At 35.2% G+C, this 16,313-nt stretch overlaps 1 protein-coding gene across 3 annotated transcripts in view; it reads right to left on the minus strand.

Annotated features, from left to right (window-relative positions):
- nbeal2 (neurobeachin-like 2) overlaps positions 1–16,313 on the minus strand; it is a 61,693-nt gene that overhangs the window by 28,620 nt on the left and 16,760 nt on the right. For all 3 annotated transcript variants that reach the window (XM_016287407.1, XM_016287406.1, XM_016287405.1), the window contains 14 exons: positions 14,316–14,947; positions 12,971–13,103; positions 12,221–12,340; positions 11,793–12,135; positions 11,609–11,691; positions 10,517–10,609; positions 10,152–10,323; positions 8,355–8,488; positions 3,965–4,124; positions 3,733–3,835; positions 3,474–3,624; positions 529–687; positions 244–403; positions 71–159 (listed from right to left, as the gene is read on the minus strand). In XM_016287407.1, coding sequence (XP_016142893.1) covers positions 71–159; positions 244–403; positions 529–687; positions 3,474–3,624; positions 3,733–3,835; positions 3,965–4,124; positions 8,355–8,488; positions 10,152–10,323; positions 10,517–10,609; positions 11,609–11,691; positions 11,793–12,135; positions 12,221–12,340; positions 12,971–13,103; positions 14,316–14,947 — 2,532 coding nt within the window. The remainder of the gene's footprint in view (positions 1–70; positions 160–243; positions 404–528; positions 688–3,473; positions 3,625–3,732; positions 3,836–3,964; positions 4,125–8,354; positions 8,489–10,151; positions 10,324–10,516; positions 10,610–11,608; positions 11,692–11,792; positions 12,136–12,220; positions 12,341–12,970; positions 13,104–14,315; positions 14,948–16,313) is intronic.

A 16,313-nucleotide genomic window follows, 5' to 3' on the forward strand; every position in this document is an offset into this window, starting at 1 on the left:
CTATGACCAGGATGGAAGACCAGGTAAGGCCAGCCAACCATCTTAGGCTGGTTTTTCATCAGTCACTCACCTTACGACAGATATCTAGTCGGACGCTGAGGTCAGCACGATGGGACAGGTATGCCACTGCCAACAGGTCTCTAAAATTAGGAGTGGGATCTGCACCAAATAAACAACAAAACAAACCAATCAACACCTGAAGTTTAAAGTTGAAAACTGCCATCCACCTTTTCTTCAGTTTACCTGTGGCGAGCACCTGCTCATACAGACAGCGTACAGTCGCCATTGTGATGGGGACGTCACCAAAGGAGCAGACCAGCCCAAGGTAGCCAGAGTCCTTGAGCTTGATGCGCATTTTACTGCGCTCAGGTATACGTTCACTCTTCAGGACTTTATACAAGACCTGCAGCAGAACATGTGTTCATATCACTCTGAAAGATACTGATCTAATCGTTTTTGGTTTCAAAAGGTCATCTCAATACATGCCTTACTGCAATGCCATCATTTAAAGTACAAGCTTATTCTCACCCTGAAAACTCTCTCACGAGCCTCGTCTCCATAGTTGGTTTTAAGCAGCAGACAGTAGAGCTGCTCCACCCCTCGCTCCAGAAGAACCGTCACAGCCTGCTCACGTGGAGATGGAGAACTCCTCAATAGAGTGTGTAACACATCCAGAATACTGATCACCTACAGAGAAGGAGAACATTTGGTCCACAATTAGCGAGCTCTAGCCCTACCAGAATATCACCATAATAAGAAACAACACATGGAATGAAAAAGGTTCCTTCAAAGAAAAAGTATCAATTCATTAATTAAAAATTCAATTACAATTTGATTATAAACAAATTTTTAAAAGGTTCAGTAAATAAATTCAGTTAATACACCTGGTATTAAGATGCACTTTGGCCGATCAGATCACAAATAGACAATGGAGACACATTCCCATTTACACCTGCTGTTTTAGTCTCTCTTTTGCCCACTTTTGGCCACTTTCCTGATTTCTTTGAGGGGAGAGTCTATGGCTGGGTTTAGGGCTGCATGATTAATCGAATGCGATTGTCATGCGCATTTTGTTAGTAAAGCCGGTTCTGTAATCAGCAGTAAATCATCATCACGTGCTTTCAGATGGAGCAGAATTTACTACACAGAGCCGTAGTTCACTGACAAGTTACGCAAAAAAAATCGCAGATGATTTTATTGCGCGAATATGAAATCGAAGAAATTGTTCGTGATAATGACAGCTGTTTGCATAGCTTCTCAGAGCTATGCTCTGTGTAGTAAATACTGCTCCATCTGAAAGCATGTGAAAATACCACATTTAATAACATGTTTACTCCAAACTCACTTTGAAATAATCCTTCTGTGAGATGATGTGGCTTCTTACACAGAATAAGGGACGCAACATACTGTATTTCATAGTATTCTAAGCAGTGATAAAGGCATTGCATTATAAATATACTTTATTTTAATGAAAATTATAATAATAATAACTCCGATAAACCATATATTGTCATAATCGTGTGTTTATTAGTCACGTTGAATCAATAAAAGCTACCGCTATAGGCATTCCTGGGTTTCTTCTGCGAGGCGTATTTGGAGTTTCAGCACGAGAGCGCCCTCTGGCCTTTGGATGGAGATTTACTGCTGATCACAGAACCGTGCTTCACTGAAAGATACGCATGACAATCGCAGCTTCTGTCGAATCGCGATTTCGATTCCATTTCGATTTATCGTGCAGCCCTAGCTGGGTTTACGTATGGGCCTCTTCTGGTCTTTCGATCTAATACTGCGAAATATGCTTGTGCAATTTACATAAGAACATGAAAGGAAACAACTGAAATGATATGGGGAGTAGCAACTTTCCTTTTTGTTCTAATAGCTGTAAAACTACGCCGAACATTGTGGGTTTGTGTTAGAATCTGGAATGGTAGGAAAACAGGCAGAACTTTTTCACCTTCAAACCCAACTTACAATTTCAGCCGGCAATAGGGCTGCACGATTAATCAAATGCGATTGTCATGCGCATCTGGTCAGTAAAGCGGGTTCTGTGGTTAGTAGTAAATCTAGTTCTAGAAGTAGTAAATCTCCAGCACATGCGTTCAGCGGCATTTACTACACAGAGCCATAGTTCACTGACAGGCTACACAAAATCGCAGACGATTTAATCGCGCGATTATGAAATCTAAGAAATCGTTCTACGATTATGAAAGCTGTTTGCATAGCTTGTCAGTGAACTACGGCTCTGTGTAGCAAATGCTGCTTTGTTTGATGTTTTTACACCAAACTCCTTTCATAACGTCAGTCGACTGTTTGAAATAAATCCTTCTGTGAGATGATGTGGCTTCTTACACAGAATAAGGCACGCAATATATTTCATAGTATTCTAAGCAGCGATAAAGTCTATGTCGATTAGCATTGCATTATTATATACTTTATTATAACAAAAATTATAATAAGACGAACTCGGATAAACCATATATTGTCGTATTCGTGTTTATTAGTCACGTTGAATTAATGAAAGCAGTTAAATCTTCTGTTTATTCAGCAACCGCTATAGGGATTTCCTGGGTTTCTTCTGCGAGGCGTATTTGGAGTTTCAGCACGAGAGCGCCCTTCGGCCTTCGGATGGAGATTTACTGCTGATCACAGAACCGTGCTTCACTGAAAGATACGCATGAAAATCGCAGCTTCTGCCTAATCGCGATTTATCGCCTTTGCGATTTAATTTTGATTAATCGTGCAGCCCTAGCCGGCAAATTTAAATCCCATCTAGTTAGCACACTTCAACAACACATCCTGTAATGTTTAAGAATTAGGACAGTATTCAGAGAGGAAGTGGTCTTTAGTGACTGTTTGAATGCATTTGACCACACGAGTGTCTATATCAAAGAAAAAAAATCCAATTAAATACGTTTTCAACTACCTCTGGAAGTAGTCAAAAGTGGACAAGCTCAAAACATTTCATATTCCAACACACAAAATTAAACTGACATGAAAGTGACAAACCAAACTGTTGTGTAATCCATGGCATGCCAAGCTATTAATTAATTCTTTTTTTATTTTTATAATTGACAAAACGTATGACAAACAAATACCATTCTGAGACAAAATTTGCATACGGGTCAGTTTGGCCAACTTTACTAAAACCTGTGGTGGTCTTTTTTTTTTATGAAACCATAAAACTATGAAATTGGCATTACAACACTCAATATTTATGAGCAATACATAGAATAACAATTAAATGCAAACAGGTAGTTCCACCCCAAAATAACACCAGTAGTTGAGTCAATGTGTCTGGCTGGTTGGGATACTCAAAGAAACACTGATCTGACACAAAAAGACACACTGTTTACTCCATTCAGGAATTCAACCTACCAATGTCTTATCACCGATAGCTATCTGCATGTATTTTCGGTCTCAGGAGGAACACACTAGGTTTTGGAACAGAGCAATTTTGTGTTTGTGTGGGTCACCTGTTGCTCGTCCTGCACTATTGCAGCGTAGGCTAGTACACTGTGCAGCTCCTCAGCAGTGGGAGATTTCAGAAGGTCCTTCAGCAGAGCGAAAAGAGAGATCTGCACCGTCTGCCTCTCATCAGACAGAGGACTGCCATCCTTCTCCACACTGTGGACACAAAAAAACACTTACAAAAATCTTTCATCCACACTAAATATTTAATTTTCTTAGATCTCCAAGCAAAATCATAATAGTACTTCTCAGTTCTGAACGTACCTGTAGTGTGTCCGAATTGAGTCCAGGATGTACTGTACACCATACCTCTTACGAGTCTTCAGCTTGCCTTCATTGATGACGGTGGCAAGGTACTGCACATGACCTACAAACCAACATAAATACAGGTAAACTATTCCTTTAGGACCTGGTTATTATTTGCATTTAATCTATGTGAGCTGAATAACAAAAAAAGCAATGGCTAATGCTATTGTGATGTGCTTTGGTTGTTTACCCAGGCAGACTGCAAAGTGGCTGTGGCTCCAGATTCTGAAGTCAAAGAGCAGGTACTGGTACAGCTGTGACAGAAGGGCATTGTTGCCCTCGTTGGACACCTGCTTGAGCAGGAACTGACAGGCCATCAATACACTCATGTCCATCATACTGCTGGGAACCTAAGGGAGAAAAAGAATGCGAGACAGGAGATGAAGTGTTTTGCCATCAATCAATTAAAATACATAATCAAATTATTTAAATGATATGATGATCAAATTGATATGTGCTGACAAATATTCCTCGCAACAGATTTAAACAAACAATACATTAAAAATTATTATAAAATTAATATATATATATAATTTTTAAGGTATTGTTTGTTTAAATGAAAGAGACAAGCATTTTTGGTTGCTCAGTTACTTAATTCAAGCTTGAATTGTTCTAATAAGCAAACTCCCTTTTACCTAATTTAGATAGTGATCAGGAGGCTCGATTGCTGTTTTTTTCATTAATATACATTTTATTAGTATACAAATTTATATACAGTACATTTAATGTGGTAATATACCAAAGTTTGAGGTCAACAAGTTTTTTTTTTCTTTTCCAAGAAATTTATATTTTTATTCATAAAGGATGCATTAAATTGATCAAAAGTGGCAGTATAGACTTTTACATTGATACACAAAAAATCCATTTCAAATTTACAAACGTTCTATTCATAAAGCCATTCTGAAAAAAATAAATCACAAATCATGTCACACTAAAGACTGGAGTAATAATACTGAAAATTCAGCTTTACCATCACAGGAATAAATTAACCTTTTAAATATTTTAAAATAAAAAAGTGACTTTAAATTAGGGCAGCCAATAACGACTATTTTTATTTCGATTAATCTATCGACTAATTTATCGATTAATCGGTTAATCTAAATGATTAATTTCCCACAAAAAAAATCAACAATTTTACTTAAGAATATTTTATTAAACTATATTTTATTAAATCAAATGAAATCCAAATTTCTAAGAAATCCTTTTTTTAAAGCAAAAGTAAAGTGCAACATAGAGTGCAAGAAGCAAGTGTCCATCTCATAGTCCAAATCACTGAAATCAAAGTTCAGTATAAGTGTATATATAGTTATAGTGTAAGAATGACAACATATCCACGTGTTCTAGTCTACTAATAATAAAAAGGGAGAAAAAGAATGCGAGACAGGAGATGAAGTGTTTTGCCATCAATCAATTAAAATACATAATCAAATTATTTAAATGATATGATGATCAAATTGATATGTGCTGAAAAATATTCCTCGCAACAGATTTAAACAAACAATACATTAAAAATTATTATATATATATAATTTTTAAGGTATTGTTTGTTTAAATGAAAGAGACAAACATTTTTGGTTGCTCAGTTACTTAATTCAAGCTTGAATTGTTCTAATAAGCAAACTCCCTTTTACCTAATTTAGATAGTGATCAGGAGGCCCGATTGCTGTTTTTTTCATTAATATACATTTTATTAGTATACAAATTTATATACAGTACATATAATGTGGTAATATACCAAAGTTTGAGGTCAACAAGTTTTTTTTTCTTTTCCAAGAAATTTATATTTTTATTCATAAAGGATGCATTAAATTGATCAAAAGTGGCAGTATAGACTTTTACATTCATACACAAAAAATCCATTTCAAATTTACAAACGTTCTATTCATAAAGCCATTCTGAAAAAAATAAATCACAAATCATGTCACACTAAAGACTGGAGTAATAATACTGAAAATTCAGCTTTACCATCACAGGAATAAATTAACCTTTTAAATATTTAAAAATAAAAAAGTGACTTTAAATTAGGGCAGCCAATAACGACTATTTTTATTTCGATTAATCTATCGACTAATTTATCGATTAATCGGTTAATCTAAATGATTAATTTCCCACAAAAAAAATCAACAATTTTACTTAAGAATATTTTATTAAACTATATTTTATTAAATCAAATGAAATCCAAATTTCTAAGAAATCCTTTTTTTAAAGCAAAAGTAAAGTGCAACATAGAGTGCAAGAAGCAAGTGTCCATCTCATAGTCCAAATCACTGAAATCAAAGTTCAGTATAAGTGTATATATAGTTATAGTGTAAGAATGACAACATATCCACGTGTTCTAGTCTACTAATAATAAAATTATAATAAAAAAAACACTTTTTAAAGGAGTATTTACCAGAAATGTTATTTACCAGAATTTATTTAGGAGACAAATGTAAATGTGTAGTATTTCTGAAAAAAAAGATGTATTATTATTATTTTTTTTTTTAATATAAAATCAATTAATTGGAGATGCTTTTGATTATTAAAATTTAATGGAACCATTAAAATGAAATCCTGAAAATAATGGAAAACAGAATTTGGTAAAGATAAAACTGTAAAACTCTAATTAGACAGGCTTTTTGATTAATAAAATGTAATTTAACCATTAAAACAGAGTATAGAAAAATTTAAATAGAAAAAAAATGAATTTGGAAATAAAACGGATTTCATAGGGCCCTATAATTATAATAATTTTTTTGTGGTAATAAAAATAGAAGTGAACAATAGCCTTTAAAATGACTTAAAATACATAATAGCAATGAGGCAATAATAATTAGTTCAAATAAAGTATCAAAAGCAATAAATCATATGGTTTTATTGAACAAAACTGTTAAAATACATAATGTATTATAAACAATAGAGCTAAAGTACATCACGCATTACAACAAAGGCCTGCAGAGGGCGCCAACGGCCTGATGATTATTTTTACACATTGCTGTGCGATCCAATACTTGTTTAATACTAACCAAGCACCATTTAATTCAAATGTCAACTTAATCTTTAATATTTGGCTATAGCCACTGTAATTGAAAGAATATGTGGACATCAAAACGTGTAAACTCAGAGTGAGGGTTTGAGCTTTTATTTTGAAACCGCTATGTATGCTATGAGTTTGTGTAGATTTATAAATGATTTACCTTACAAATCTGATGAAATGGCGCACGTTGCGTTCCCAGATGAACGTTATAATAAACCCAAACTCACAACAACATGCAGAGATTGAGTTTGAGACGCTCCATACATGTAAATGATAACAGTTCCTGTGGAATTACTGTGAACAGAGCCTCTGTGTGATGCACGTACTTAACCTACACACTTGTAAATATTTAAAGTGCATATACTGTATTAGAACTGCATCGCATATAATTATTTAATTAAATCGTAGCGTTTGTGAATTCACAATTATGCTTAATTATGATTTTTAAATGGGTTTAATATATCATGCAGCCTTGGGAAACAGTCTAAATGTGTTTTATGGATTGTCGTCCGTGAAATGCGCCACTTCCGGTATTTTGCAGGTTAGTCGACGCGAGCCAAATGAAGTCGAGAATTTAAAAAAAATCTAATAGTCGAATAAAATCGACGAATCGCGACAGCCCTACTTTACATTGTAATAATACTTTACAATATGACTTTTGCTGTATTTTTTACAGCCTTTGTGAGCATAAGAGAAAAATCTTACAGACCCCAAATTTTTAAACGATAGTGTAAATATTAATAAACATTCTTATAAATATGAATAAAAACTATTATTATAAATATAATGGTAAACTAGTATGCATTTTAATTTAATTACATTTGATACTTGTCCTACATTAATGCATTTAATTGACAGCCCATGTTTTAAGCCTGAGGATGGTATACTTGTGTAACTACGAGTGTGTGTGTACTTTTCAACTCTCAAACCCGAGAAACTCTCTTCAAAGGACTTTACAAGACTGTCAAGTCACAGTACATCATCAAAAGCAAATCAGATATGACTTTTAATTTTGTGGAACAATAAAAGCCACTGCTGAGTCTAATGATCTTACAACAGATCAGAAATATATCAGCATCTGTTTCTATGAACTTCAGCTGCTGTAACGGAGACAGCCATAGATATAATTTTTTCCTTATCGTCTCATCAAATTATCTGCTTAATATCACATGCCTAGTATCTGATCTAATCGCCAATGTAATGACAACTATGCAGCCTCTATTTGAAACTTTCATATTGATTACGTGTTAAATGTCACAGATGTTGGAACATGCTGTTGTGACAAACGTGTGAAATCTTGATTTGACTCTTGAATGAGTTTACGTCAGACACTTGCTTATTCATTTCTTTAAAGATTCCTGGCACCAGATAAAACCTTAAAGCATGAGAAACTGTGGTTGTGTGTGTATTGTGCAATATCATGGGACTGTTAACACAAGTGTTTCCTAACAGGATGCTACGCCTTGAAGTTACATACACCAATATGTCCTGTTAGACATCCAGACGCCCTCTCTATTCACCAGTGTGTGTGTGTGTGTGTGTGTGTGTGTGTGTGTGTGCGTACCTTGCAGAGCATGGCTCCGATGATGGGCGGCCCGTGGAACTGAAGCAGACTCTCTTGATTGGCCGGATGGTTGCGCAGCATGTTCTTAATCATCAGCAAAAACGCTGCTACACTGTTCTTCTCTAAACGGCCCTCTAACACACATACACACACAAAGCAGCAATCAGTTTCACATTAGCAAAGTGTAACAACAAATTGCTGCAACGGCATTACATGGGAAATCAACAGCCAAAGGTAATAAAGTTCAACTGCAGAACACGAAAAACACAAACTCGCCTGCAGCCTCTCACACAAACACACGTAGAATCACTCATACACAACTTTATGAATCACAGAAAACATCAATGGTGACTCATACTGCAATTCCAGAAGAATTTACATCATAAAATAACAAGCTGTTACTGTTAACGTGACTGTAAAAAAAAAAAAACTATTCTTAAAAAAGGAAAAATATTAAAACCGTATTTTGCACAGTGCTGTTTTAGTATAATTGATAATCTATTATAGCTTTTGCTAGTATTTTGAAACGGAGTTTTAATTTAAATTAAGGTTTGTGTGTTTTTCGAGGGTCATTTTAATTTTTTTAAATGTCTATATTCTTTTACTTTTTCAGTTTGAAAATGCATCCATATTGTCTTAGTTTTTAGTTCTAGTTTATTTACTTGTTATTTTAGTGCTTCAGCTTAAACTAAATGAAAATGAGAAATGTCTTGGCAACTAGTTGGAATACAACTATTTTTATTTATTTTAATTGTTAATTTTTGTTTTTAGTCTTAGTTTATTATGATAATAACCTTAATTTTCCGTTAAAAAGTAAACTTATTTTAGCAACATATATTGATACAAAGCACCTATTGTGTACATACATGTTTTTAAATTGTACTCAAAAATACCTTGCTGTAATTATACATATATACTGTATGTATTTATTTTTTATTTAGTCATTTATCCGATGCTTTTATCCAAAGCGACTTACAAATGAGGACAACAGAAGCAATCAATTGAAGCACTAAAACAACTAAAAGCAGATCCAAAACTAAAAGCTAAAACTTTATAAATACTACTTATACACATTTTAAAAATAAAGAGATTAAATAAAAATGATAAATGCATACAACAAAATTTCAAAACTTAACATTTAAATGAAAAACAAAAAATAAAGCTAAAAACAATTCAAAATAGTAAAGAACAAAAGGCGTAAGAGTATAATAATGATTCTAACATAACACTAAGCCAAACACCAAAAAAACAACTACATATGTGTGTATGTACAACCACACACACATACATATATATATATATATATACATTTATAAATTCAATATATATATATTATTTCATTTCCATTTAGTTTGTTGAAGTATTAAAATAACTCAAATTAAATAAAACTAAAAACTTAATAAAAGACCTATACAGACATAATAAATTCAGACATAATTTAACTAAAATTAAAATAAATAACAAATACAAATAATACAAATCAAATGACAGTAGTTTATAAGTAATCCTAAAAAAATAACACTGCCAAACACGCATGCTAAAAAACAACAACTTACTTACACATAGTAAGAAATGGTTATAAAAATCATGACTTTAATGTCCATACAAATTGGTTTTGAAGTGACATTTTTGTAAGATCTGTACATTCAATTCACAGAAACTACAGCAGAATCTGTTTATACTTTTAAGCTAATGTTTTTTATTTGATGCATATATGGACATGAATGATGGGAAGAGAGAGAGGGATTGGAATCAGACCTGTTGCTACCAATGTGTCACAGCTGAGAGAGTACTGACCAGATGACTTCCCCAGTGGCAGCAGCATGCCGGCAGGGCCCCTAGAGGATGTGAGCTCTGGCCCCAGAAGATCTGAAGTCTCCTGACCTACAGTCTCGCCCTGATCCAGTAAACACACCTGCTCCAGCAGGGGCAGGAGAGCTCCCATGCCACCAACTGAGCTCAGAACATCCTACACGCAAGACAAGATAATAAAACATAATTAGCAGTTACTGCTCCTGCAGATTATGAGTTTTGTTCTAGAAGTATGTGTTGAACACACATTTCCCAACACTGGCAAACACAAAAGGCTGTACTGATGTCAGAACAAGTCTATGAATCATTCTGAGCTTAAAAGACAATGAAGCTCAGTGACAGATACACACCTTGACGTCCCAGTTCACCACTCTGTGACCAGTCAGCCTGCCATCGTAAAGATGGTTGGGGGACAAATCCAAGCAGATCTGGATCTTAAAGGCCTACAAGACAAAAGAATGTGGACAATGTGCACAAGACTTATCTTTAAATTAACCATTTGATACAATGCACTTATTGTCTACATACAAGTTTTTACATTGTAATTGTTTGTACATTTAAAAATACCTTCCTGTAATTTTATCTTTAATTAATTTCTGTAGTTAGACTGTCGTCCCTATTCCGACCCCTTAACCCACCTCTAAACCTGTCCTTATCTTTAACCGTATCCCAATAGCAGGTAAAGAAAAACTAAATAAATATTTTAAAATAGTTTTTGATGCAAACACATTAAAGACAGCTAATGTAAAGTTATCAAAAGTAAATTCATGTCCCACTTCTACAATTTACATTAACAATGTAATCAATATTCTATTTATTAAAGCCAAGTATGAATCTCATCAAGTTTACATTTATTCCAAATGCAGTTGCAGTTTAAACAATTTATTTTATTTGTGAACGTATGTTCAGCTATTCTTTTTAATAGTTAACTTCTAATTATTTTTTAATTTTTCAGATCATCAGTCATCAAAGTTTGGTAATTACTGGTCACAGACATGGAGATTTACTTTAAATTTCACCAAGCTGATTACTCACTAAAAACTCCTACAGATCATGTTTTCATGCCATTTTAAGTCTTATTTTGACTTAAAGTAGTTATATCTAAGTGTGTGAGTTGTTTATTTACTTTTTTGAATTAGTCTTCCCATTAATGCCATTATATTGTTTATTCAGACTAATTCGTGAACGCAGAATGCACAAGAGGTGGGATTTATCGCATGAACCAATCACAGCCGATCAAAACCAGTCATATCCAATCATATAACGATGAAGGCATTGCCTCCTCTCATGTAACTTTCCCCCATTCATTCTCAATTACCCCACACCAAACCCACCGCATGATTTAGGGGGTCTGTTAAAAGTCAATGTGCTCAGGGGAGGCAAGCGACTCCCGCTGTAACGCGCGTGTGTGTGTATGTATCAGACACTAAGAAGATAATTACCTGTGGGGTGTAATATAACACTAGTTTACTGTTGACTTCTGAAGGTTCACCATCAGCTTTGAATAGAGAAACATTATTGGGGCCTGCCAATCGAAACAGAGATAGACATTCTTTAATGCTTGTTTCTTTTTGGATGGAAATGTGAATTTCTGCATTATGAATGCGGTGGATGTCTCATTTATACCTGCAGTGAACAGGGCTCGTGCTTGAGCAGGCTGCAGAGCTTCATGGCAGATGAACACTGTGGCTAAAAGGCCACCCAGTGATGAAGGAGAGCCCCACGCAGTGTCCTGTAGCCCTGCCGGGATGGTGTGCACTGGACTGTCCCGACTCACACCTGGCCGCCCCCCTGCGGCTGCTGCAAAGGATGCAGGGAAGGACTGGGAACGTGCAAGGGTGGGTGGCCCAGCATGTGCTGCAAATGCCATCTCGGAGGGTGAGTGGGACGGGTTGGGCAGGGTCGGAGAGGTAGTCATGGTGGTAGTGGTCCGTTGACCAGCTGTTCCAATGCAGCAGGAAGTGAAAGGCTGAAATGTTGAGAGTTAAACAGACCAATGAAACAAAACATGTTCATAATAAATCAAACTCCTGCAGACAATAACATTTACTTACCTCATTCAGAGAAGGAAAGCGCAGGGGTGCTGTTTTACACTGCACTCCATCCACATAAACAGTGACCACGTTCTGTCCAAAGGGCCGACGGCCAGGAACGTGAACAATGGCTACTGAGTGCTAGAGTGAAGAAAAGAAGGGTAAGAATAAGACCTTGAATACAGGAACAAAATCTTACAATGATATCATGAATGTAATCGGATTACTTTTTTATTAAGTATTAGTAAAGTAAAGCATTACTTTTAAATTTACAACAAAATATCTGAGTTACTTTTTCAAATAAGTAACGGAATAACGAAAATATAACTTTTTTTGTTATTAAAAAACAAATAAGCAAGCCCAGCCAAGGTAAGACAGAGTAACACAAAAGTAACGTAATGCATTACTTTCCATAAAAAGTAACTAAGTAATGCAGTTCGTTACATTTTAACGGAGTAACACAACATTGTAACACATTACTTTTAAAAGTAACTTTATCCAACTTTGGATATCATAAAGTAAGATTCTTTAGCTGAAATCAAGCTAAAGAGGCTAGTCAAGCTAAAGCTAATTCTGCTGTAAAACAAAAATGCACGTGATGCTTCTATTAAAAAGCTGACTGACTTTTTGTAAACAGAAAGGGGGTTCTTTCCAACCACTGCCATTTTGAGCAATATCTTTCAAATATTTATTTTCATACAACTGTTCTGTCTTCTTTTCCTTAAATTGTCTATGTTAATGTGTGTGTGAGTTGTCTGTAAGGTCACTAACCCAAGCACAATCATTGAATGGGTGTTCTGGCAGGGAAACGGCCATGTATTCCTTTTTAGTACATACTGCCACCACCAGAACTTCTTCTGTGGTGAAAAAAGCTTCAAATCCAGTTCCGCTTGCTGTGAAGAAACTACACATAGGACACAATACAGCTTTTAAAGGTATAGCTAAGTACACACAAAACAAATGGGCGTTAAATAATGGTGCAAATACCAGTGATTTGACGAGCGCAAATGTTAGTAAATCACATTGCGTGATTCATTTTAATACTCTCCTCCCATAAATTCTGAGTCTGAAAGGGAAACTCCTACAAATGCATATTCAATAAGATCAGGCACAAAAACATGTCCAAGCCTTTTCGGCGCTAATTCTTCACTGCACGTCTTCAGTAAATCCTGACACAGTACTATTTTAATGGCAAAAGACAGTTCGCGCTTAGCTGTTAGTAAATCTGGCCCCAAGTGTACTAGACTCATGCAGGTACACAATATGTACAAGCATTTTGTAACAAGTAGGCCTGGGCCATTTACTGAATATTCACCACTTACTATTTATTATTTTATTTGCAATATAAAATTAATTGACAAATGTAAATATAGCTATGTTTTTAATCAGCGTTTTGCAATTCTTCTATGTTTAACTGCAGTCATGAGTTCTAAGACATATTTTAATGTCATCTCTGAATCAAACAACAGTAGTAAAATTGTTGTTAATGTTAAAGGGATAGTTGACCCCAAAACTTTGTCATCATTTACATGCTGTTCCAAACCTGTATGAGTTTCTTTCTTATGATGAACATAAAATAAGATGTTTTGACGAATGCAGGTAATCAAAAAGTTGGTTCCCATTGACTTCCATAGTACTTCTTTCCCTACTATGGAAGTCAATAGGGACCAACATGTTTTTCAAAATTCTTCAATATATCTTCTTTTGTGATCAAAAAAGAAACTTATACAGGTTTGGAATGGCATGAGTGTGAGTAAATGATGACAAAATTGTAATTTTTTTGGTGAACAATTCCTTTGTAAGTTGTAATAATTGATTACAGATAAATGTAAATGATCAAATACTGCAGATGCACAATATGCATATTTACACAAACATTTACATAATACATAATAATGATGTTATGCCTCAAATCACCTATCGCATTTAAAACTATTGATTTAAAACTATAATTTAATATAATTAATACTTAAAGAGTTCAACCATGATAATAAAAATAAATGTTTCCTGAGCACCGAATAGCATATTACAATGATTTCTCAAGGATCACTTAAGAAATGATACAGTAGATGATGACATTTTTATATATTATAACACCCATCTATCATGAGAATACCTGTAAAGCTGTTTCCTACGTGGTCCCTTAGCCATTCGAACCATATTATCCGGGTTTGTCAGGTGAGATTCTGAGTAGTGGTGCTGGGGAGGAGGAAAGTCTGTGTTGAGGCACAGCCAAGCGTGGAAAGCAAATGCGTTTCCTGGCCAGCGTTGTATAGCTGGCACCATAATACCTGCCATAGGGGGCGTAAGGTCAAAATACTGCAAGGCGCTGCATCCACCCTCTCCGCGAGCGGCCATGGCAGAAAGCACCCTTACCACGCGCCCGCAGTACGGTTGAGGGGGTGCACCAGGCTCGGCCCGCAAGAGCTTCAGCAGACTCTTCAGTTCACAGGGCCGTAGAGAAAGAGATCCCAAGTCTTGAAGCAAGTTCAAGAGGGCATCTGCACACTGCCGGTCGAGCCGCTCCGGGGCTTCGGACAGCACCTCCAGCAAAGCGCCTACTAAGCCCGCCTCAACGGCTACGGTGCGGCAGGACAGAGTTCCTCGACACACGGCCGCCAGCCACTGGGATACCAGCAGCTGCAGAGAGCGAGAGCCCAGATCAGGCAACCACTGCAGCAGCAGGAGCAAAGGCTGTTCATTACTGATGCCCAACTGCATGGCCTGGGAATGCTCTCCTTCAACAGCCTGAGAGAAACAACAAGGAACCAGGGGATGGACAAAGCAAAAAGTGATGCTATGAGAATACACATTTATTCTCAGTCATTATCCTGAAAAACTTACTTGTTGACCATTAATAAGTATGTTTTATAAGCATGCATGTGTGTAGTATGAAATTCTGTGTTATTTTAGTACTATTAATAAAGTATTATAGTATTTATTCATTTCAAATTAATTTTTATTTTATATTTTACATTTTCATTTTAATCTGAAGTTGGTTATCTTATTTGAGTAATTTTGTTGTGTATTTTTCTTGTTGTTTTTTTAATAGGTCTATTTATTTATTTTAGTTTTTAGTTATTTTCAGTTTTAGTTATTTTAGTATATCAACTTCAATTAATTAACTAACTACATTTTCTCTTATATTTTAAATTATTTCATAATATTTTAAATTAGTTTTATATATATATTTTTTTTTTCTTTTTTAAGTTTAATAAATCTAGTTGTGTTTTTGTCAGTTTTATTATTATTATGAGGGGTATAACGGTACACAAACATGGCGTTTGGATTTGACCATGGTTATGATTTCAGTACAGCAGGGGGAAAAAACTAAACATAAAATTGCTTTTTTTTATTAAACAGTGATCTAAAAAAAATCCTCTTTCTTTAAATAAATTTAGGGATCCTTAGGGATAAAAATCTACCTTAGCTTATGCTCTAAACCAGTGTTTCCCAACAGGGGTGCCGTCTGTCGAGAGCAGGGGTGCCATGTAAAAAATATTTTTTAAATATTTTTAAATTGCTAAAATGTTCAAAAAAGCATCTATTATATAATATCCATTTCTGATGTCGCCAATAATTAGAGATGCACCGAAATTCTGGCTGCCGAAAATTAGTTCACTGCTCAGGTTTCACTTTCACGTGGTGTGACGCTCTGCATATTATCCCGCTCTATGCGTGTGCGCTCCGCTCAGTCGCTCCACTCGTATACCGTTCATGCTCATCGGAACAGCAAAGTCCACTCAAAAATTGAGCCGACAGGAAACATCGATGTAGTACAGTATTGTTTCTGTCTGCAATATCCCTACTGTGTTATAACATGGTATATGGGCAACTCTGGAAACGCTGCCCTCTCATTCATTGATCTGCTAACTGTTATGCTCACGTGTTCTGAAAATAATAGCTTTCTAGGACTAAACATTATTTGGATAATATCTGGATATATAATGTATAAATATCTTAACCCTACTGTTAGACCTACCTGAAAAACGAAATAGCAATTTATTTAATTCGAAGGCCTGTCGTTATTTTTTATTTGTGCTATTATTAATAATTTCTTTATTTGTTCTTATTTTATTACTGACTGCTTACTTGTCATTTTTTATTCAATTCA

Source organism: Sinocyclocheilus grahami, unplaced genomic scaffold (genome assembly GCF_001515645.1).
Source record: "Sinocyclocheilus grahami isolate Dianchi unplaced genomic scaffold, SAMN03320097.WGS_v1.1 scaffold222.1, whole genome shotgun sequence".
NCBI lineage: Eukaryota > Metazoa > Chordata > Actinopteri > Cypriniformes > Cyprinidae > Sinocyclocheilus > Sinocyclocheilus grahami.